The sequence below is a fragment of the Sorex araneus genome, chromosome 6, assembly GCF_027595985.1.
Source record: "Sorex araneus isolate mSorAra2 chromosome 6, mSorAra2.pri, whole genome shotgun sequence".
Lineage (NCBI taxonomy): Eukaryota > Metazoa > Chordata > Mammalia > Eulipotyphla > Soricidae > Sorex > Sorex araneus.
In genome coordinates, this window is record NC_073307.1 from 117683924 (window position 1) to 117709187 (window position 25264).

The following is a 25264-nucleotide window of genomic DNA, read 5'->3' on the forward strand; positions in this document are numbered from 1 at the left end:
TTAAAATTCTGCTGTGTATTATCATATCTACAATACTCTCACTCTTAGAGATGTCAAAGAAACAAAATTGGGTGAGCAAGCAGCCTGGTACTTAGAGATGGTGATGCCTTGCTTTCTTGGTGTAAAAAGCTAAAACCCAGGGCTTAAACTTTCACTGGCAGGACATGCACAACCCATGCACAGAAGCTATGTTGAAATGATGGAGCATAACAGCTCCTAAGGCGCTGTCACAGTCTATTGTCCCTATAATCTATATATTTACAGACCCTAAATATCCTGTGAAACAGTCAACCAAAACAACTCCATTGGTGCCGTTATGGCTGATCAAGTCAGCAATGTTTTATTTTAAAGTGTCAAAATAAGGATTTACCCAATAAAGTGAAACATGCCATGGGTAAAATAAACATGCATTCATACAGACAGAGATATGATTCTAAATGTGTGCTGAAGACAGAAGCACCTTTGCCTGTATAGTGTTTTCTCATGTTTCTGATCTCTACATCATGTTTTATATACACCTCAAGCTATTCAATGACTCAGAACACTCTATAAAGCCACTGTGATGCATTTCTCAGATCACTCTTTCGTGGTGAGATATTTATTTCTTCAGCTGTATGGAATGTTGTCACTAGTTAGGACTTAGCTATTGCTCTTCTTCAACATTGTCTTACATGAAGAGAGACTTAATCCAAGGTCAAGCTTCTATTTACTTGTGTTAACCAGTGATGGGTGAAGTCTACCTCAGATAGTCCTCACCCACAACTGGTTAACACAAGTAAATAGAAGCTTCCAGCCACCATATCACCTACCCTGACGCCAAAACCTCTACTTAACTGGAGACAATTCTGAATAGCTATGGAAGCCTCAAGCTTTCTATAAATTGCCTGTGGACTTGGTTGAGATGATTCCCATCCTGCTTTCATCCTTTCCGTTTCTAAAATGGCAATCATAAAGGACACACCCCATGTACCTGCTAACTTATCTCTAATAATATGCTTTAAGAGAAAACCAAATATTCTTAAAGCAAACTCACAGTCTATACAATCAGGGGAGTGACAGGCTTTGGGAAGGGGATTATAATTTGAGAAAGTTTGTGAAAAAAAAAAATCCCCAGGGCTGTTGGCGGTGTTGCTTCTTTGCTCGTGTGCGGCGGAGGTGTTGGCAGGGGCTGCATCGAAAGGGTTTGGCGCCATGTCTCACACCATTTTACTGGTCCAGCCTACCAAGAGGCCAGAAGGCAGAACTATGCTGACTATGAATCTGTGAATGAATGCATGGAAGGTGTTTGTAAAATGTACAAAGAACATCTGAAGAGAATGAACCCCAATAGCCCCTCTATCACATACGATATCAGTCAATTGTTTGATTTTATTGATGATCTGGCAGACCTCAGCTGCCTTGTTTACCGAGCTGATACTCAGACATACCAGCCTTACAACAAAGACTGGATTAAAGAGAAGATCTACGTGCTTCTTCGTCGGCAGGCCCAGCAGGCCGGGAAATAATTGAGATGGAAGCATTAGGGGGTTCGGGGTAGGCTTGGAATACAGGTGTGTACAGCAAACTCTTGTAGATGTTTTGTATTCTAATAATCCTGTTTCCATTTGGTACAATCTAGCCAGGGTTGAATGTATTGAATGAAATATGACGATCTTGTTCAATCTGAAAACCCCCATTGCTTCCTTCCCTCTCCCTACACCCTCCCTCCTTTTTTTTTACTTAAAACATTTTTATGATACTTTAGATGGAAGTTGTTCTTTGTCAGTTATTGTTGGTTTCAGCCCTTCCAACTATTTGTTTCCACTTTAATAGTACTCACTATACTAACCATTCTTCAGGATCGGGTGGGGGGGGGCGGGTTATGACACAGTTATGTCCTCAAGATAAAATCTTAGTGAAAGACAAATAAATGTTCTTTAGTTTAAAAAAATCCAATCCCCAAATTTAAAAAATACATTTAATTTTACCTTTTTGCTGTCCAAAATGCAACCCTAATTAAAGGTCACATGCAGACATTAATGTGATATGAAATTCAGCAACTTAGGAGTACTGTATTGAGATTCTCTGGTAGAAAAAAACGGTATGACCAGTATCAGCTTACTACTAGATTTAGTGCACACAGATCAGGGTGCTTCTTAATATGGTAGTGGTTGCTTAACATGGTTCTGTTTTTCACTGAACATCAGTCTTTGTATCAGTACTGAATGTCTTTATCGTTGTTATCCTCACAAAGTAAGTGGTATAATCCTCATGTGTAGATCCAATCTCTGATTCAGCATTCGAATGCCAAAATATTTACTTACTACTCTGTTCCCCCAAAAGGTTCTTATAGTTTTCACTCTAAGATATATGCTATTATTCCTCCATGTTCTCAGTGAGCAAATTACAAGTATCTTAGTTCAAAAGAATGACGCTGTTACCTCTAATATCAGAATGGGGAATAGCTTTATTTGATGAGACCAAAGCCTCATTCTATTTATCCATATAACAATCTCAACTAGTTCTTAAAGACTGGGGCAGAGCTCTGCCTTGTCCCTTTAATGCCAACAACTATGTATTTATTGAACCATGGGACATTTAGATTCAGGGACTGGTCTGTGAATGACAATACCAAATATGTAAAACTTGATAATTTAATGGGCACCAAAAGATCCACCATTTCCAGAGAGAGAGCTAATCTCTCTCCTATTCATTAAAGCTCCACCAGTAGACTCTTGGTGTGAGGCACAATAATTTAAATTCCTTATCTCTATCTTTTTGTCTATATTTATCTATTATGTGGCTGTAAAATCTATCATTAAGATCTGTTAGTCAATGCATTGAAAGGAGAAAAATCAAATTATTAAGCTCTGATAAGTCAATATTTGGAGAGTTGAGCTCCCTGATCTGTGTGAGAACTTGGATCATATACCCATTAAGCATTTCATCAAAGTTACATCATCTCAAGCCCTCTCTCACCCCTGTCCCCCTGCTGTCTCCTGATGTGACTAAAGACTATAAAGATCAAGGAGAAAAGGTGGATCCAAAGTGGGCAACGACTGCACCTCACTGTAATAGATTAAATGGTATCCTCCCAAAAGAGAGAGGTTCAAATCCTAAATCTAGGCATATATGAATAGGATTTTACTTGGAAATAAGGTAAGCACATTAAGAGAAGTCATACTGTATTAGAGTGGATCTTATATCCAATGAGTGATGTCCTTCAAAGAATGAGATCTGAGACACAGGGACACACAGAGTATACCCTGAGACAAGAAATGTAAAAGGAAATAGAAGTTACAAGGATATAGCTAGGAAAACAGGAAGAGCTGCCATCAGCATTCAGCAAAAAGGCAATAATGTAGATTCGTTATGTAATTCAAGACCAAGGCCCTGGCAACACCTTGGTTTTTTGATTAGCCTCTAAAACTACAGTAAAACAATGCCCTGATCCTTTAAAACCAGTTTGTGGTTTTAGCAGCAGCCTTAGGAAACAAATGTACTCCAAATACAAAATTCCAGATTATCTCATCATTACACAGTTTGAAGGAGAAGCACAGGAAAGCAGACGAATAACCTCTGGTGATGGCTGTGTATTGAAGTACTTAAGTAACAGAATACTCAATGACCACATACTTCCTTTAGGACTCCTTTATATTTAAAACTCCTTGTAAATAGCAAACTACAGTGTTAGGAAAAATGCTACCACAGCATCTACTATAGAATAAGTAGGATAGAAAAAAAACTCTAGGACTATGTGTTCATAAATTATATTCTTAGATTTTACTGAATAATTTTAATTATATATTTTATACTGTCACTGTCATCCCATTGCTCATCGATTTGCTTGAGCATATAGTTTTATATACAAATATTTTTTTAATTTTATGATAAAATTGTTCCCAAGGACACTGCCTCTCTTTGTTCCTCTATGACAATTTATGCTATCACTTCCCCTCCATGAAAAAGAACTCAGAATTTAGTGTAAAGGTAATATTTTCACTTCTTTTCACCTTCTATATGGAAATCAGATCATGGCAATGTCCTGAACAAAATGCATTTTGGCATTCTCATCACACTGAGAGTAAAGTGCAAAGCCTTCCTAGGTACTGCTTTAGGCTGTCACTTTTCCTTTTGTCCCCTGTCCCCACTCTGATTTCCTGAGCTGCTAGAGTCACAGAGGTCTTGTTCGTTTTGTTGCTGGCTTTGCTTTTATCAGTGTGGGTGGGCCACACCTGGCAGTGCCTAGGATTTACTCCTGGCTCTGTGCTCGGTACTTTCCTGGTGGTGCTCAGGGAAACACACGGGGTGCCCGGGATCAAACCCAACTCAGCTGCTTGTAAGGCAAGTGTCCCACCCACTGCAGTATTTCTCCAGGTGCTGCCTTTCACTCCAAAACCCTGTATACCATACCTTCCCACTGCCTGGATGGATGCCATCTGGAGGTGATTTCATGCAAATCTCTATTCATGGTCACCTCCTCAGAGTCTTTATCACTCCATCTAAAGTAAGCACCTCAATATCTTGGCTACTGTAAATAGTACTGCATAGGTGTGCAAATATCTTTTCTGCATCCTTGTAATAGTTGCCAAGGGTTAACCCAGAAGTTCATGGACAGGTAAGTGAATAAAGATGTTGAGGTATGTATATATACACACAATGGGATATTATTAAGCAGTACAAAGGGATAAAAAATGTTTTTCTATCGCTTGGAAGAAGTTGAGGGGCTTATATTAAGATAAATTAGCAAGAGGGACAAGGACAAATATTATATGGCTCACTTATGTGTGGTATATATAAAAAAAGGAATGTACAACCTCTAATGACAAAAACTACTTGGACTTTTAATACAGAACTGAGGTTATCAAGGGCAAGAGAAGGACAGATCTATGGAAGGTTCAGACTACACATGACACAGGAGAGTAGTGGAGGGTCCGCTCTAGTGATTTTGGAAGGGCAGGAATTATGCTCACCACAAGCACCAACCTAAATACTATTGTAACCTATCATGTTACTTTAATCAAAAAGTTCCCATCACTGTCACTGTCATCCCGTTGCTCATCGATTTGCTCAAGCGGGCACCAGTAACATCTCCATTGTGAGACTTGTTACTGTTTTTGGCATATAGGATACGCCCCGGGTAGCTTGCCAACTCTGCTATGTGGGCGAAATACTCTCCGTATCTTGCCAGGTTTTCCAAGAGGGGTGGAGGAAACGAACCAGGGTCAGCTGTGTGCAAGGCAAACGCCCTACCTGCTCTGCTATTGCTCCATCCCATCAAAAAGTTAATTAAGAAATAATAATAATAATATCAGCACCTTGTAAATCCCAATTCCTTTAATTTGCTTCTATTTTTAATAACATTATTCATCCACTGATATGATTCAATCTTTTATTTCTTCCTTATCTATGTACCCCTATTAAGATACAAACTCTATAAAAGCAGGTGTTTTTGCCTGATTTGTTCAGTGTTGTACATCACGTGCCTACAAAAGTTCCTACGATAGAATAAGAACTGAAGAAATAGTGTGCTGAATCAAAAATAAATGAATGAACTTTGTAGCTTGCCTTATGCTTTGCTCTGGCTCAGAGAAAACTGTGATATATATATACATATATATGTAAATTATAATAAAACATTAGTCTTTGTCATAAATTGATATCTTTCTCATTTTTAAAATATCTTCCTTGTCTATTCTTATTTTAATTAAATCATACATCTTCTTTATTCTAAACTATTTCTAATTTTTTGGAAATGGGACAGAAAAACACTAATAAGCAAGCAGATTTGGTACCTGTTGGTTACTTGGAGGAGCCACACAGAGTGGGAAAGGGGCACTTGTTAATCAGTAGTTATGCTGGAATGTGATGGAAGGTGAAGCTGGGCTAGAAGCCCAAGTGTGTCACTAAACTGGTGCTTGAGATCTTGGGAAGAATTAGATGAGCATGGACCCATGAGTTTAGCAGGACCAGTGAAAGAGTTTTACCTTTTCATTCCTGCAGTTGTTCAGTCCCATGTTATTCATGGAGGACAGTTTGCCATCAACACCATGTGGCTGTTGCTGTTGTTGCTCCCTCTGGATCTGTTCTCGCATCTTTCGAGCCTCCTGAATGGCTTTCATCACTGTATCTTGATCCCCAAATAATGCAGGGGAGTTCAGACTGGACAGGATATCTGTACATACAGGATGCACTGTTAGAGGCTTGGGATATTAGACTCATAAAACACACAGCCACCCTTAGATGTTGCCTTCCCCAAACAAGAAAGGGGCAAGTTTATTAGTGAGTTTATTAGTGAGAAAAAGTACAGGGCTAGAAAGACAGTATAGTGGTTAAAGCGTTGGCCTTGCATCTGTTGACCCTGGTGCGAATCTGTCATCAGAGATGGTCCCCTGAACAATGCCGATTATCACTCCTAAACTAAGAATCAGGACTATCCCCTTAACACTTCCAGCTGTGGTTAGAAACCATTCTTTTTAAATAGAAATATTTTAAATTTTAGTTACCATCCCCTAAACCCCCACCACCAAGAGGTAGAAAAAGATCACTAAAGCACAAAATATAGAACACATTAAATCAGGGCAGCCAACAAGCTGTTTGCCCAAGGGGGGTGTGGGGGGGAGAAAGTTTTTTTTTTCTTTTGAGTCACACCCAGCGATGCACTGGGGTTAGTCCTGGCTCTGCACCCAGGAATTACTCCTGGTGGTGCTTGGGGGACCATATGGGATGCTGGGAATCGAACCCAGGTCAGCCGCATGCAAGGCAAATGCCCTACCCACTGTGCTATCACTCCAGCCCCAGAAAGAGTTGTTTGGTTTTGCCTTTTAATTTAGTTCTTGCAAATTGTGGAAATATTGGGGGTTCTGTCAACGCAATACCTCACATATAAAGGTTTCTAGATTCTAACTCTGTATTACTTGCATTTGTTTCAGTTCTAACAATTAGTGAGGGGAGGGTAAAGTGAAGTACAGAAATTCCTATTTAGGCTACTCTGTGTATTTGGTGGGTAGACTCAGGAAAGCTATTTCTCCCCAGCAGAAAATAAAACAAAAACAGTCTCCATGTGTCCTGTAGTGACAACTGTAGCTGTATGTTCATATGTCCACTGCAGGAGAGAGGGGGCGGGAAGAAACATGCCACACTCTTCATTCCACAATCACTGGCTGGTTAATGAGGCAATCGGGTCATCATGCTGCCTCAGTTATTTACCAAGAGAATGACAACCCATTCCCTACCCCCTGTGGAACACCCACTGCTCTCAGCTTTGTGAGAGTGAGAGACTAGATGTGTGGGAATGGTTTGCACATAAGTACAAAGCTTCCAATAAAGCAAGAATAAATCTTATATCCTCTGCAATACAGAGGGAAAAATTGAAAGTGAAAAGGACTAATTTTCCTATCCATATCTTGCACTTTACTGTAAGTTAAATTAATACCTGAGATAAAGTTTTTCAATTTTAGACAAAAAGAAGGCAATTGCTTGCTGAGTGATAGATCTCAGCTGCTGTGGTCAAGATGAACATGTCCCACTTGTTTGTAGCCTGCTTTGGGCATTTCATAGCTTGTGGTGTGCCTGTGCACGCATGTGGATGCGTGTGTGTGGATGCATGACATGTCACATATACAGACAGACCAGAGGAAGCAACATTGCAGTAAAGCTCATCCCACAAGTCTCTACAGGTGGAATATAATGCATACACTTTTGAATTTAGAAACTACTACCAATGTCATTAGAAAAAAATTGAAAATCAGTCATTCCTGAGGTACAGATGATCTATGTAACTTTCTCTGGGGTTTTTCTTATTTTTTAAAAAAATAAACAAACCATTACTATTTATTTATATCCAATACAGTCAAGTGCTATGACTTCAGACCATTTTTTCTCACGATCTAAGATATATACCCTGATAAAGAAAAAACTCCCCAAAAGTCTTTTTTGACACAGTCTTCATTGCCCCTTACAATGGTCAGTATGCAAATGAGTGCTTTCCAAACAAAATTAATAAGTGAATATGAGAAGGGCCATTTCAAGGCCAACTCTATTATTGAAAACATATTGGTGTGAGCTCTATCTTTTTGTCATGCCATAATTTTCAACACTGTCAGTAATATTCACACACACACTGGAGAGTCTTTAATTCTCTTCCAACAAGATCTCACAGACTTGGGTTGAAAACGCCCAGGATCCCGAAAAAGGCATCGTGACTCAAAAGGATAAGAGGCCGCTCTATCAGTTCTCATGTCTCAGATTTCAAGGCAGAAGATTTACATCTCACAGTCAGAAGATTCTTACACACTTGGCACTGCTTAGCAAATATTCCAACTATGAATTTGGAATTCCAAAGAACACTAAGTTCTATGGAAGAGGATGTGGATTATGATATTGGTTCTTCTAATTAACAGCAATGTCACTGTGGGTAAGTCAATTTATCTATGTGAGTACAATTTTATGTTACTGCAATGAGGGTATTAATATACTACCAAGCATCAGAGTATTGTAAAAAATAAAATGAGGTCAGACATAAGAAAAAATATATTTTAAACCAAAAATGCCAACACTTGCACTTCTCTTATAATCTGCATTTCTGCATCCTCAATGATGAAAAAAAAGACTACATGGTAAGGAAATGCTAGTTGCTAATTCTAATCTCTGAATATGTGTTTTAATTTGCAGATTAAAGGACAAAGATTAGGACATAATAAATACTTCTCGGGAAGTATTAACATAAGGGCTTTTACATTTATTGGTTCATCTATCTATTGGTATAAGTGGTTGGTTTACACAGTTTAATATTTTAAAATTCTATTTATCCTAGATGCCAGACACAGTTAAGTACATTAAATGCATTTTCTTAAATCCTCACTACAGTCTATGAGCTGGGTAATTTATGTTCCCCTTACAGAGTTTGAAAAATTGACTTCTAAAATCTTAAATACCAGGCCACATATCTAGTAATATCTAGTGAAGGTTTTCTAAGACTGTCTGCTGCTAAAAACCATTGTTCTCCCTCCATACTTCTCACTGTAGGGCATGAAAAGCCTTAAGGAAAGCAATGTGTCAGACAGAATAAGGAGCCAGACTATTACTATTACTTATTTTATAGGTAATAGTAATTTTAATATTTAACAAGTAATAGCTTATTTTACTAGATGATTGACTTTATTTAATATTATGTTTTGAAATATATAATTCATATTTGATTTAATATAAAGCTAATATATACATTAGTTAAGACACAAAATTCAAATGCTTTTTCAAAAAGAAAATAATGTAAAGTTAAAAGAACTTTTGAACTTTTGGCAAGCAGCCTTAAGGCTGGGTCTTGGGATCCTTGGAGGTCTCATGGACACTGTTGGTTTGCCTAGAGTTACTTCAATGGCAAAGTGCTAATCAAATAGAGAAATTACTAAGTCTCTTATTAGCTGAAGAGATCAGCAAATATGATCTGCTGATAATCTATCATTACCTAAAAGACTCATCCTAGACTTTATATTATGTTCTTTCCTATAAGTTCTAATCATCTAGGAAATGCTTTACATTTTAACTTCTTTCTTTCTTTCTTTCTTTCTTTCTTTCTTTCTTTCTTTCTTTCTTTCTTTCTTTCTTTCTTTCTTTCTTCCTTCCTTCCTTCCTTTTTCTCTTTCTTCCTTTCTCTCTCTTCCTTTCTCTTTCTCCTTCCTTCCTTCCTTCCTTCCTTCCTTCCTTCCTTCCTTCCTTCCTTCCTTCCTTCCTTCCTTCTTTCTTTCTTTCTTTCTTTCTTTCTTTCTTTCTTTCTTTCTTTCTTTCTTTCTTTCTTTCTTTCTCAACTTTTAGGGTTTTTGTTTTGTTTTGCTTTGGTTTGGTTTTTGATGAAGAAATGGTTTGGAAACAATCAGTCAGCACTAAACAGATTTGCTTTCTTTTACCTAATTCATATGTCTCTTCCAGGTGATGACCTTTCCATTTACCTAAAGAGGATCCTCTTCCCAGGCTTCCTCCAATGGGGCTGGGGATGCTGCTTTTGTTGGGCAGGTTGACAGGGCTGGTTTTGCTAGCTGGGAAGAGGCTCTGGGTGGGAGATGTCGGGGACTTTACAGGCTCAGCTGTCTTGGGTCGGGAAGAGAGATTCAGCGGTTGTGCTGCTGCTTCATCCTACGAGAGTTTAACATAAATAATTATTTTAAAAAAAGACAAATGAAGCACATTATCACTTAGTAAGCCACAGTTATTTTACACCTCAGAGACAATGCCACATTCTCCTACAATAATAACAAAAGAAGCTAATTATCTACCTCCTTGAAGATTCATCGGAAGGAAACCTCATTAATTTCTCTGTGTTATGCTTCTATTTACATTAACTGTGTAGTTGGATCATTCTTTTTGCCAAATTAAAATCTGAATTAGCTCACATTACAGCTTAATTTCCTAATGTGTTTTCAGGGATCTAAATTAACCTAGGGCATTTACAAAGAATTATTTAAAATTTCAGCAGCTCTGCAGTGCTTTTGTGTCATTCTCCATGAAAAGTTCCTGAAACTATAAATAGGCTCTACCGCTAATTTTTTAATACATATTTTAAATCAAACAATTGCAAGTACTTTAAAAATGGAAACAGGGAAAGCCTTCTGATCTCCTGGACCACTGTCTTGAAGCCACACGCCACAGGCAGGCTTCTATGTGGCTTTCTGGGTGTGGGCGCTTCTCATGGTCTATGTTCTGGTCTCTATTCATGTTTAAAATTCATTTTTACAAAGAGAAAGCACACATTGCAATTATGCATTACATACCATAGTATATGCAATTTATTTTTAATGTTCAAAAGTGATGTCTCTTTATGTTCTTGGCTACCTATATTTATAGAATGTCTATTTTTAAGATGTGTATTCTTCTTTCATGAACACAGTATTCAAATATCCAGCTTAACCTGCAGCTTAGTTGGGAGCTTAGAGATCCCTGCCTCTATTCTGTCTCATTTATTCTGCCTTAAAATACTTGTAACACTCCTATCATTGGAGAGACTTAATTGCAATATGAGCATATTCATTTAAGTGTCTCATTTTAAAATGTCCATTATTGTAGTTTAAGATAAAATTGTCAACAAATGTTAACTCCTACTTGTTTCTGAGAAAGCAAACAGTGAACTTCCATTTAATGTCCTTTCTTTTAAGCATGTAGGAAAACTTGGAAACAAAACATTCTCCCCAGTAACAATCATGTGATCTGTATGGGGTTCCATTTCATCTGTGACAAAAGAGAGTTTGATTCTTTCTGGTACTTCTAGATAATTGTTTATGAAGAGACAAGAGGGGATGTCAGAAAATAATTCTGAGAAAGAAAGATTAGAAAGAGAAAATAAAAAGTAACATGCACAGAGAAGGGATTACATTCCAAATACTGTGCCAGATATTTTCACATGTAATAGTTTATTTGACCATTCGACCATTAATGACTTAGTCTGAATTTACAAAGGAAGATCTAAAGAGTGATAAAATCACTTGTCCAAAGCCAAACACAAGAGAACAAAATTTGAATTACAGTTTATAGGTTTTCAAATTTCAGGTTCTTTTTTAAATTAAACCATTAGAGAAAACAATTTTGATAACTTAATGATGTCCTAGATTTGCTTTTCCTTTTAGCAGGAATCAGGTGATCTGGAATCTCTGTTTCAGATTACTTGTAACTATCTAGACATAAAACATATCTTCAAGAAGCAGTTTTGTTCATTGTGAATTTTAATATTACCAGGTATGTTTAATTATAGTTTTAATTTCCTTTGCTCTGAACTCAGAAGTCTCTTTACTCATATTTAAATAATATTTACTGCATATTTAAATAATATTTATTGGGTAGTTTTTATTTTCTTCATGTGTCTTTGAGAAGGTTTATTGAACTTCACACTTATCTGAGTTTACAGTTTTCTCCAAATTTGGGAAAAATTTCAACCATCGATTCTTCAGATATATTTTCTGTTTCTGCCTTTTCAGAGGTTCAGTTGCAAATATTCGGTAAATAGAGTTGACTAGTCTTTCTGTGTATTTTATGTTATATTTGTTGCTCTAGTTACTGATCTCTCCTACTAGCAATGCCACTGAGAATGGGAAATACTCACCAATTTCCAATTAATTCCTTTATACTATAGCATGTACCTTAACATGTGCTATTGTTGATCCTCATAGCTTACCCTGGCCTAAACAAAAATTTTCTTTATGTATTTAGAAAATAGGTTCCCCTGGTCTCACTTTCCTAGATTCAAAATCTCCTAGTAACTGTTTTTATTATTACATCTAGTAATTCTATCATATGTCATTTCGGAGTTCATTCCCATTGATTTTTGTCCTTAATGATTTCTTGCTTCATGTAAATCTTGTCATTACTGAATGAATGGGTGCTATGTATCCATTGCAAATTTTACATTCTTTTGGTATGGGAATTAGTGTTTTCCTTTATATGTGTGTGGACATTGCCCTGAGATGCAGAATAATTTGATCTTCTCTGTGCTTACTTTAACTTTTCCTAAGTCAGGTCAAGAAGTCGGTCATTTAGAAACAATATTATCTCATCACTGAGATAATAGTCTTCTGAAAACTCTACTTGATGCTTCAAGTAGCAGATCTTTGCAATGGGAATCAAAGTATGCTTAGTGCTTTGTGAACCTTACAGTTGTTCCTATTCTGGTCTTTTTCTCTGTTTCCTGCAGCTCTCTCACATCTATGTTGATCAGTGCTCAGCTAAATAGAGGGAAATTTCACATACATGCACATTCTGTTCTTTAGGACTCTATGTCACAAATGCTGGCTCAGCATCCTTAAATTTCAAGCTCTGCCATTTTAATCAGGAAGACAAATTCTTCCATGGTCCATGTGGTTCTCCTCCCCATACTATTGCCTGGAGACTGCCTGGAGACAGTAAGCTAGAACAAATGTAGTACTTGTCTCATCCTTTTTTTTTTTGTCTCATAGATCATTTTCCTTTATTTCTTACAGAAATTGTGTGAAAATAGTTGTTCCCCCCCCTTGCATTTTACTTGTTTAGGTTGGGAGCATGTGACTCTTAGGATCTTGGTCAGTATTCAACTAGACATTTTAAATAAAATGACTACTCTAATGACCATCATCTTTATTTATTGCCATTAAAGCATAATCATCACCAACTTTATCACTATGCTAACATCTATGAATTATTATATATTTGGGGATACATTTTCCCATTTTAGAACCATAATAAGAGTAGCTCTTATTTAGCACAGAACACTGAAGTAACTTGATCAAGGGGACACACTTGGTAAAACTGACACATAAACCAGCACATTCTGGCCTCTGATCTTGACTAGTTGATATAAATTTGGGGTGGGGAGAGATGTATCATGACTGTCTATCTATCTATCTGTCTATCTATCTATCTATCTATCTATCTATCTATCTATCTATCTAATTGCCTTTAGTAAACTACATCTTATGTAATGTTACATGCAGAGGAAAAGCAAAGACTATAGAAACATGAGATACTTTCATGACCATAATTTTGTCAATTGGAAAATTATGAGATCATTCCAGAAATTCAACAATAACAGGTAGGAGTTTTTAAAATTTAAAATATTTGCTTTATATATTGCTTATATATGCATTTACATATATATTTACCCACCATGCAATAAACAATCTAATAAGTATAAAAATGTTCCTTTATCATTAACATAAAATATAGTGGAGTCAAATTATATAGACAACTCCCTAAGAATTTACATGTGGTCAAGTGAGTAATAAAATTCAGTTGGCCCACAAAGTTGGAATGGTAAAAGCAGATATAAACTTGAATTTAAACAGGGAACATTTTACTCATCTACTAAAGGCTTGGTTTGGTGCAGTTCCATTTGGCCAACTCACACTAAAATAACTTCTTCATGTTAAAAATACCTAATATTCAATAGTTTAAGTCACAAATGTTTTATATGCTCATCTTCTAACTACTATAATCAAGGAAAGTACATTGGTTTGAGTTGTAACATTGAGATATATTTATAAACAGAAAATAAAACAAAAAATGGACAATGTTTCCATGGTAGCTTTGTCCTATTAAATGTAAACTGAATATTTTGATCTCAATATTGTCATATCTCAAAAAGAAAGCATAAATTTATTTCTTTGGGCCATATGAAAGTATGGGTGGCCTTAATTCCTTTTTTTACTCTTTTCTCTTAATTATGTATGTTTTTTCCATTGGTATTTGAGATAAATACAAATGAGGCCCCCAAACCTACATATATTTATATATATCTTATATATCACTGTATCTTCCCGTTGCTCATCAATTTGCTTGAGCGGGCACCAGTAATGCCTCCATTTCGAGACTTATTACTGTTTTTGGCATAATGAATACGCCGGATAGCTTGCCAGGCTCTGCCGTGCTGGTGAGATACTCTCAATAGCTTGCCAGGCTCTCTGAGAGGGGCGGAGGAATCAAACCCGGGTCATCTGCGTCCAAGGCAATCACCCTACCCACTGTACTATCGCTCCAGCCCTTATGATATATATATATGTATATGTACACACATATGTGTACATATACATATATATGCATATATGTGTGCATATATATACATATATATATATGTTTGGGGGCCTCATTTGGCAGTGCTCAGAGATGACTCCTGGCTCTGAGTTCAGGGATCTGGAATCACTCCTGGCAGGCTAAGGGGACCATATGAGACCCCTAGAATCAAACACAGGTTGGTTGTGTGTGAGACAAGTACCCAACCCGCTGTACTCTTGCTTTGACCCTGGAATCAATAATTTTTTAAGGTTTGTTTGAATTCTCACAACTCCTGTCTGCAAATTTAAGAAAATAAAACAATTTCATTAATATTCTAGTATTCAATTCTTTTTCCATTGCCTGAGGTGTTTCCAATGTGAAGATTTAAACATTTTAGTTTGTCCAAATTCAATACCAGGGGCACATTATAAATAAATGTCTTGCTAAAGGCACATCCCTCTAAGTAGATCAGCCAATTCTGCAAACAAATACTTTCTTCTTTAACTGTCTGAATTGTTTATTCAATAAGGGAAATACAATTATAAAAAATAAATAGTGCCACTCATGGGCACCAGAGGTAGCACAGAATTGGGTGTTTCATTCATTTATTTTCCTTCATTGACAAGTACCTCCTGGCTTTCCACTTATTTATTTATTATAGTTTTGGTTTTTCTTTTAGAGGCACACCCAGCAGTGCTCATGGCTTAGATCTGGGGATTAAGGGATCCCAATTTATACTCAGGGGTCATTTCTGGCAGGTTTGCAGGATCATATAGGGTGTCAGGGATCAAACCTAGGTGGGTTGCATGCAAGGCAAACACTGTTCTATCAATTTATCCCCTGCCTACTTTTAAGACATTGAAAATCAGTGAGGATTTTCCTTAATGTTGTAGCCAAAGTTTAGACGCACTTCTTTATTACAACTGTAGCACACAAAATATTTGTGTCGTAATGATACCATTTGTTCCTCAGACTTCACATGTATAATGATTTTTGAAGAAGAGACTTTTATCAACAAACAATCGACAGTCCTGTGTTAGGTTATGTTTTTTTCCCTCTTTTTTTTAATCTAAAATTTTGAGACCTTCTTCTGCTACTATATCGACTTCCCACCTGCTTAAAGAACATGGAGAGAAGTGTCACAAATCTTTGACAAATATTGGTAATAAAACCATTGCCATTCATGCCAGTTGAACATTAAAAAATAAAACTAGAATCCAAACGGGGAAAATTCTTGAAAAGTGAGTTTGCAGATTTAGGTAAAGATCTCACAATATGGTACTATTGTTATCAAAAGGGAAACACCTGTTTCTCAGTGCTCAATCATGAAATTTACCACAAAGAAGAGCGTTTGGGGGTTCCTTTATGTTGTCATGCTTCCGACTGTTTATTCCCAACACAGCCCTGCTCACTATCTTTCTTATGAAGCTATTTTCCAAACCGAACCCACAATCCTGCAAAGCAAGTACCTTAACTTGAGTTACAGGGCTGGTCCCCCTCTTTTCATTTTTTATCCCGGTAGGTGAGACTGCCCCTGCTGTGTTTGGTGGCTGTGGAGTTGATGGCATCTTTGCTCCAGGTGACACCTGCATGCTGGCCAGCTGAGCGGCATAGAGCTGCTGCAAAACAGAGAAGGCAAACATGAGCTCTTTGAACGCAGCTGAAATGGAGTTTTAAAAAAATCTTACGGTATTGTTAGATAACTATTTCTCTGAAAGCCTTGTAATTTCTCTTTCACCATTTCTTAAAAGAGAAACTATGCGAGACAACCAAATAATATGAAAGTAAGAGTTGGTATAGTAGTCGTCATTCTGTTTCTGATCTCTCCAGCTATATCTCTGTGACCCCAATCAAAGAAACGGAAGGTTCCAGAACAAAGTACAAAAAGACATTTGTTGATAAGATAGTCATGACTTTTCAAGAGTGTCTAAAATTTTCATTAAGAATTATTTAGTGGATGTATGTCAATACGTGGCATTTTAATATTCATGAACTAAGAGACTAATGTGAACTTTCCTAGGAATTGTTGGAAGAACATCATTTTTGTTCAATACTGACCAAGCTTCTCAGGGGACGCTGATCCCTCTGGGTGATAAGTGCATTGCCAGAAAGATCCCTACGGCCCACTGGCACTCACTCTTTTCTCATGGTCTTATTTTTAGGCCGTATATAACAGAACTCCCAAGAGAACTTGTCAGATTTGTGGCAAAACTAAATCAAGTTTCTTTTCCCTAGCACAAGATGATAAATCCTGAACTCTCAACTTATTTAATTTGGATGAAATTGGCAAAAAAAAATTTAATGTGATAGATAACCTGAATTTCTATTCCACAGTCTTCAACTATTTAATGCATAAAAATTCCACTCACTTTTTTCCCTTATCAATCAAGATTACCTTGATAGTCCTATTTCTCTTGCAATAAGTAGAAAGCTTCCGAGTTTGTCAACCACAGGGAAAATAGATCAAACTTTGCCATATTCGTAAGGAAAAAAAAACAGGTGGTTTGTATGTAATTTCCAGCATTACTATCATTCAGATGGACAAATAAAAAAAATTACAGTAATCAAAAACAGACCTTTCAGCACATGTAATTAAATGAAGGCTTAATAAAGAATAATTTGCAAGAGCCAGATGTGCTTATGTCATGATTGTTGCTTTCTTTGGAACAATTTTTCTAATATAACAAGCCTCTAAAGAAATTAAAGTTTCATAATTCTGTATATGCAATGACTCAGTGGCAAAAAAAAAAATTCGCAAGTTAGTCAAATTGCTAGAACTTAGGAGACAGGGAGGCTATGTTTTTGCTTCTTCTTTACTCTGCTATACCCCATTCCTACAAAATTAAGCCAATATCTGCCAAAATGGGGATGACAAATTCAACTTCTGAAAAATATATCCTTATATTATTAATGAAGAAAGGTTCTATACCAAATGGAGTGGAGGTAGTTGAGAGTTGAAAAGATTTAGTTGCATGGTAGCTGGTATCAACACCAATGTCCTCTACTACTGAGTGTCAGAGTCTCTTGCAGAGGACAGAGTTGTTAGATATCATATGTGCCTTCATTTTACCTCAGTAATTTACCAGATCAAAGGAAAGTCAATTTTACTCTGATCTCAGGTTCTTCAATTTTACTCAGTCCAGTGTCCTTGAAATTTCAACTAGTGAAAAAAGATGGGGAACACATCTACTTTTTTCAAAGCTGATTAAATTTTTAAAAATCCTTAGGGGATCTGGTAGGTAGAGCGATAGTACAGAGAATAGGTAGACGCTGGTTTGTCTAAGTCTCTCCATATGGGCCGCTGATCCCACTAGGAGTGATCCCTAAGTGCAGAGCCAACAGTAAGCCCTGAGAACTGCCATATGTGGCCCCTAAATAAAACAAAACAACAAAATCCTTTGAGGCCAAATAGAGAGGATAGAGAGTAGGATGCCTGACTTACATGTAGCTGTCCTGGGTTCAATTCATGGAATGCATAACATATGGTCACCTGAGCACCATCATAACCATAAGTGATCATACACACAAAGTTTTTTAAGATTACTTAATAATATGGGCACAGAGTAATATAGAACAGGAGATAGGTCACTTAGTTGTACATCACTGAACCAAGTTTGGTCCTTAGCATCCTATATAGTTCCCTGAGCCTGCCAGGAGTAATATCTGATAACTGAGCCAGGCGTAAGCCCTCTTACTGTCAGGGTGCTGCTCCCCACACCACATTAAAAAAAAAAGTTAACTGAACAATGCAGTTATTTCTTAGAAACAGCATTAATTAATGTCTTTAAAATTTCGACAGTCATTTTCTTTACATCTCTTTCTAGTTAGTTATAACAAAGAGAGGAAAGATTGTATAACTAAAATTCTTTACTCTTAATTCCTTGAAATTCTTTGTGAGTTGTGATTATTGATGCAATAGTAGAAGAAAATAATATTTTATAAAACTTATAGTGTTATAGTTTGATAGAGTCCAATGTAAAATTAAAAGATGTCCACCAAAATAAAGATGTTCATATTATAAAATATAAGTTTAGACATTATTATTGTGGCTTTAATACTGAAGACTTTATATGTCACTAATATAAAACTAATGCCATTAACTGAATAGAGGTTTACAAAATAATTTTATAGTGACTCATCTTTTAAGTTGAAATCTATTGGCTATGTCCTAAATGCAAGGTTCTTAAGAGAATTATCTTGGAGAAACATATAGCCCTGGAGGAGATGTAATACATAGATCTTTGATTTGAAAATCTGTGTAGTGCATGTCACTTCTTTAAACCCTATGTTTAATTACACAGATATGTCTTAAGAAATCTGATAGCATTGACGACACAGTCAACCTACTTAATTTTGAATACCAAGCACCAGTAATAGAGCAAATATTACAATAATAATAGTGTTAATAAGAAATAAACATTCATATTTTTTAAATTAACAAAATGTATAAGGTCAGTGGATTTTAGAAGGAAGAGATATTCTCTGAAAATGAGACAAAAGTAGTGCATGACTATATTTATTATATACATAACAAATTTTATGGTGTTAGGCTTTTTGAAAAAAATCAAAGAAAAATAAAGTACTAGTTAAGTCATATTCTTTTACAAAAATTGGTTCTGAGGCCAAAGAGATAGTATTGAGGCTAGGGCACTTGCTTTGAATGCTGCCAACCAAGGTTCTATCCCTGACACCACAATTAGTCCCCCAAGTCTATCAGGAGTGATTCCTGAGCACAGATCCAGGAGTAAGCCCTGACACAACCAGGTGTGGCCCCAAATCCTTCTCTATCCATATCCAAAAAAAAAAAAAAAACCCGAAAGTTTTTTTTTGACACAATTTGTTGCAATGTAGACTAATCAGCTACTCCAAAATTTCTGGCATCACTAAAGTTGTCAATGTTTTCCAACATAAATTATACTGCTTTAAGCAGTCACTATAAAATGGCAACCTTTTTCTTCTCCTGGTAGTTATTTTTTAGTTTATAAAGTTGTCTGTAAATGTTTCATCCTTTTTGGAAATAATTAAAAATATCAGCTAATCAAATATTTTTAAGTAAAAACATTTATTTAGAAGCTTTGAGAAGGGGAGTGATGGGGATGGCCAGAGAGATGGAGAGAGAGAGAGAGAGAGAGAGAGAGAGAGAGAGAGAGAGAGAGAGAGAATATAATACACTGAAGAGAAAACATGGGTTTCGACAGAGCGAAGAAAGAGCCTCGGTACCCATCCCCGCATTAAAGTCTGAAGGTATAAAAGTACATATCTTCAAAGAGGCGATGCAGATACCACATGCGTGGGCACCACATGCACATGGCATCAACACATGTGCTCAGGCAGCATATGCACACAAATAAATAATTTTATAGTTATAAAAGGGTCTTGAAAATGAATGGTCTGGGAAGAAAAATGGTTAAGCTTGTACAAAATGGTGTACAAAAATGTCATTCCACATAGGATTACAGATCACGGTTCACAGACTTAATAATGATAATAACGAACATTTATTTACAACACAGCTGAGGTTTCAAAAAATGAACAATACAGTAATGTTCACAAGGCTTAGTCAAAGTCCCATAAGCATGTAAACTTAGATGAAGACTCTGTAAATATATATATTTGCACTTCCACTTTAAAAATGTTCAGTGATTATTTGTGATATTTATTTCTTTATCCAAGATATGTAAAAGACGTGCAGTACATAGATGTGAAATTAAAGCATTGCCTGTAAGCCAGAAGAAGGACAAATACAGGATGATCTCACTTACCTGTGATAGATTGGATAACTGGACAAGGAAATGTAATGTAGTAAAGTGGGTATGCCTAGAACACCCTTAACCCCAGAGTATAGGAAGGAGAAGGACAGAGAAAGAAAGAAATCAAGGGAGAAAATGGAGATTAAAAGGTAAGTAACGGGAGAACAGGTGTCAGGGGCCCAGAGCATAAACAGCGATGTGGAGACTGGTATAGCTATGTATATATGTCCAGAGCACAAACCTAACAGCACTGAAAGTAGCACTGTAGCACTGTCAAACTGTCATCCCATTGTTCATCGATTTGCTCGAGCGGGTACCAGTAACGTCTCTTGCGAGACTTGTTGTTACTGTTTTTGGCATATTGAATATGCCACAGGTAGCTTGCTGGGCTCTCCAAGAAAGGGAGGAATCAAACCCAGGTCAGCTGTGTGCAAGGCAAATGCCCTACCTGCTCTGCTATCGCTCCAGTCCACTGAAAGTATGAGATCTAAATGTCAGTCACCAAACTTTGAAACATGCCTGTCTAGGTGTCAGGCAGTGGAGTGGGGTGTGGCAGGTGGGGCAGGAGGGAGCATGGGAACACTGGTGAAGGTAAGTTGACATTGGTGGTGGGATTGATGTTGGAATACCATATGCCTAAGACTCATTTATCAAAAGTTTTGTAGATTATGGCTCTTTAAGTCTAAAATTTAATTATATTTTTTTCAGAATTTATTTGATAGAAGCACCTTAATAACTTATTTTTTGCTGCTTATGTCTAAAAATATTCCACTTTATTATTAGCTAAGGTTTAATAAAGTAGTCAGCATTTAAATTTGGTAAGCTGAACTAATGGCATTTTTAGTTTCTAGAACTAGAGGAGCCTTAAACAACAATTACATAGTCTTACCTTCTGCTGATAAAATCAGATCAAGATAACAGAGATAGCATGTCCAAATAACTCCTTAATTCTCTAGCATCTTCATTGAAATAAAAATTAATTTTTATTGCCATATTTGAATTTTTTTATTTTATTTCATTTTTGGTTTTTGGGTCATACCCAGGAATTGCTCAGAGGTTACTCCTGGCTCTCCACGTGGGAATTACTCCTGTCAGTGCTCAGGGAACCACTTGGGGTGCTGGGCATCAAACCTAGGTTGGCTGCATGCAAGGCAAACGTCTATCTGCTATATTATAGCTCTGACCCCTTTCTTAATTTTTCAGTCTGGATGATTTTCCTACTGCTGTTAGTGGTATGTTAAGATCCCCTACAATTATTGTGTTACTGACATAGTACACATGTTTGTATTGAGATCTGCTAATAACTACTTTGTGTATTAGTTGCCTCTCATACTGGGTGCACATATATTGATGGCCATAGTATTTTCCTGATGAATTGATCACTTGATCAATACATAATATCCACTTTTTGTCTCAAAACTTCTTGACTGAAAGTCTCTTATAAGGTATGATATAAAAAGGATCCCCCAAATCTTTATCTGGGCAAACTGGCCTGGAAAACCAAGTTCTAATCTTTTATCCAAGTTTATATTTATAGCTAATATATGTGAGACTTGGATACATAGCATAGATGGTTCTATTTTAGTAGTCCAACAAGTGACTCCGTATCTCTTAATTGATCAGTTTCGACTATGCATATTTATGATAATTATTTACATGACAGTAGTTATCGTCATTCTTTTAAAAATCTAATGGCTATCTTATATCTCTACTTTTTCCCTTTTTACTATTTTCTTTGTGTTTTAATGTGGATGGAATTCCTGGTGATTCATTTTGTCTCTTTATTTTCTTTTCTCAATATCTCTGCTCCAGATATTTGTGGATAAAAAATACAGAAACTTTCGTTCCATTCAAAATCATTTCTAGTATTGATGAATTTATTCAATTTGTTCAATGATTTGTTCAAAACTTTGTTAAATGCTTTCTATAAACTGAGCATGGTGCTAACACAGGAGAACCTTAATACAAAATTCAGAAATAGTCCCATTCTTAATGTAAGTATAAGGATAAACTGATACTAATTAAACTCATAGGCATTAGCTATGAATTTATGGCAAGAGTAAGTACTGAGAGATAAAAATATAATTTATTTAAGAGACTATCTACAAGACATAGCCTGGAGGAGGAGAATAGTTTCTTTATGAAATAAGACTAACTCAGATAGGAAAGTTAACAAAAAATGTCATACTCTAAACAAAAAAAAAAAGAAATTATATAGGTTCTAAGTAGAGAAAGGTCATTTTTTGTAAACTTAATAAAAAGTCAAGGTGGGAGATTACTGCGTGCACATGAAGTGGCACAAGGAGATGATGGAGATTGTAGGGCTCATAGACCACATTAATAATATCCTAAAAATCAGTATTTAAAAATAAGAAGCTCCTAAAATTAAAAAAGCAGCTAGGTGGGGCAATAAACTAAAACCACACTACTAAGAATCTTTTTGATGTGTTTCCACTAATTCATTAACCAAAATTTTAAATAAATTTGATTAAATTCATATCAAGATCTTATAAACCTATGAATACATATCTCTAATAGAGTTTTAGAGCTCTTCATCTTGAGACTAGCCTTTAACAAAAACATGTTTTGCATTTGAATCTTAATAATTATTTTATAACTAAGCCTTTCTAAGTTCAATGTAAAGCCATGGATCCTACCAATCAAATTGGTAGGAATTCTTGAGTATCTTTCTATGTAGACAGCAGTCTATCACCAGGACCAAAGAAATAGAAAACATTATTGTATTCAAGAAAAAGCATGCTTTGCCTTTAATATAGTTGAATATGTGTCACATTAGAATGGGGTGTTATTACAGCTAATTTAATATCTTCATAACATAAAATAGAGTTTACACCTGCCTACTTTGTTAAAATCATGTAAGAGCTCCAAGGAATGCCATAGGAAAAAAAAGTAAGACCTTTCTTTCTCATTGTTAATTTTAACAAGCTATCATCCAGTCACCCAACCATCACCCCATTAAAACATATATTGAGCACTAACTTTGATACTGTGCTATGTGTTTTTCATGTATTATTTCACTTAAATGTAAAAATACTTAGTTACAATAGGAATTGATCTTGGAGTCTATCTTTTAAGCCTGTGCAGATTCTGCTTTTATAATTTAAATTAAAATATTTTAAATAAGCTATACAGTGAAACACAATGAAACCATTTCCTGCTCCAAGCCACCAGATCAAGGCTCATTGTCCAAGGAGAAGAAATATTTTTGACATAGCTGCTATTCTGAGTTCTCAAATACCAAATACGTTTCCAGATTATTATAGCTACTCATTCTAAGATGGCACTTTACAAATCTCCAATGGAGAAAGAAGAATTAATGGTACTGGCAGCTACCTTAAGGAACAAAGGATACACATTGATCTAACCAAGCCCCTGTTCTAACCAATCTTTGAGCCATAATAGGAAACCCCTGAAGAACTCTAGTGACACATGTTTAATAGACTGACAACAACAACAACAAAAGAACTATATGGAGTACAGGTTGAAAGAAAAGAAATCAATAAAAATGGAATTGACAAGGGCTTTAGATTGGCACCAGTCTGCTCAGGATATAAAAAACTTTCCTTCATGAAAGAGTAAGGAAAACTTCACACGTTGAATTATTTTTGGAACAATGTTTCTTGCATTTTGTCATTGCAATCAGAAAGGTTCTTTTAAAGTGGCCTGTTAGAATATGGCCACAGAGAAGAAAAAAAATTCTTCCTCACATATAACTTGCCTATTGATAGGTGATAAAAGGAAAAAACAGTACAAACTATTCTATAACAAACATTCAACTGGCACTCGAGAAGGACCTGGATTCTTACCTTTATATTTATATGTGCAAAATGTCTGTGATTGCGAGGCCTAGTATGGGTCGACTCAGATTCTGTTGTTGTAGACAATACTATAGGTCCAGAAGGGCTGAGCAACAAAAAGGAATGGAGGAAGCATGCCATGCATTGGGAGAGAGAAGGCACCTTCAAGAAACTGTCATTGTTTACTTGCATAATGCCAACTCTAGGTCCAAGTGTAGTGCTGTTCTCCAGGTTTATCCTGGATTCTGTTACCTGCTTCAAACAATGCTGATGACCATTCCTCAGTCTATCAAGCAAAGCATGTCATAAAGTCAAACGAGTTGGGCTGTGAGAAGCTGGACCGGAGACAGGGGTAATTAAACAGGCTGATTTACTGCCCATTCAGCACAGGGAAGAAAGTGTGTCAGTAACAAGTCATTACAGACTGATGTATGGGTGGGGGAGAGAGCTTAAAAATAATTTGAAAGAGATCACGAATACGTTGACTTCTCATAAACTTCCAATGTCAACAAAATGATCCAGGAAATATAGCTGTGGTTTTATGGAAGGAAAGAACTGAAGTTCTTGTTTTCAGCATAAAAGGCACTTGTTTAGCTATACCTTAAATATTTGACACCAAAGAAAATTGGCTGTAGGGATAGAAGGTGAGAAGAGGAATAAGAGAACTACCACTCCCACTTTTCACATATTGGATTAATTTCCAAATCATCCCCTGGCCCCTCCTACATATTTTTCCATTGCCATGTTTTTCCTTTATTATTAAATCATTTTTTCTTACTGTAATCCTACTTATCTTTTGAGTCTCAACTCAAAGTTATTTCTTTTTTTTTAAAGCTAACTATTTCTTAAGGCTACTTAAAGCCTTATTCAACTATTGCCTCCTGTGTTTTCCTGCAATTTACTTTCCACCTTTGTAGACACTATTGAGTTGTTTTAGGTTACTTGGTGGGGGAAGAGGGCTTATTCAGGAGTCCAGAGACCACTCCCAGTAGATACTTGGCTGAGTTGTGTATGTTTGTTGGTGCTCTGAGCCAAGGATATGAGGATTCGATGAGATTCATGACCTGAGATAATGTGGGGACCACTGGAGCTATACTTAGCAGTGTTCAGGGGGCATAATTCTGGGGCTCAAACTCGGGGTCTTTCATATGCAGGGGCCTACACCATCCACCCGTTAAGTAATCTTCTTGAACCAATTTTCATGTGTTT

At 36.3% G+C, this 25264-nt stretch overlaps 1 protein-coding gene and 1 pseudogene across 5 annotated transcripts in view; one reads left to right on the top strand and one right to left on the bottom strand.

Moving 5' to 3' along the window:
• The window catches only part of SOX6 (SRY-box transcription factor 6), a 650955-nt gene that overhangs the window by 70087 nt on the left and 555604 nt on the right, over positions 1–25264 (bottom strand). For 3 of the 5 annotated variants that reach the window (XM_004613574.2, XM_055142869.1, XM_055142868.1), the window contains 3 exons: positions 15957–16106; positions 9927–10110; positions 5967–6154 (listed from right to left, as the gene is read on the bottom strand). In XM_004613574.2, the coding sequence (XP_004613631.1) occupies positions 5967–6154; positions 9927–10110; positions 15957–16106 (522 nt within the window). The remainder of the gene's footprint in view (positions 1–5966; positions 6155–9926; positions 10111–15956; positions 16107–25264) is intronic. The other 2 variants (XM_055142871.1, XM_055142870.1) reach the window with 1 other exon arrangement.
• Positions 1192–1842, top strand: LOC101552651 (enhancer of rudimentary homolog; annotated as a pseudogene).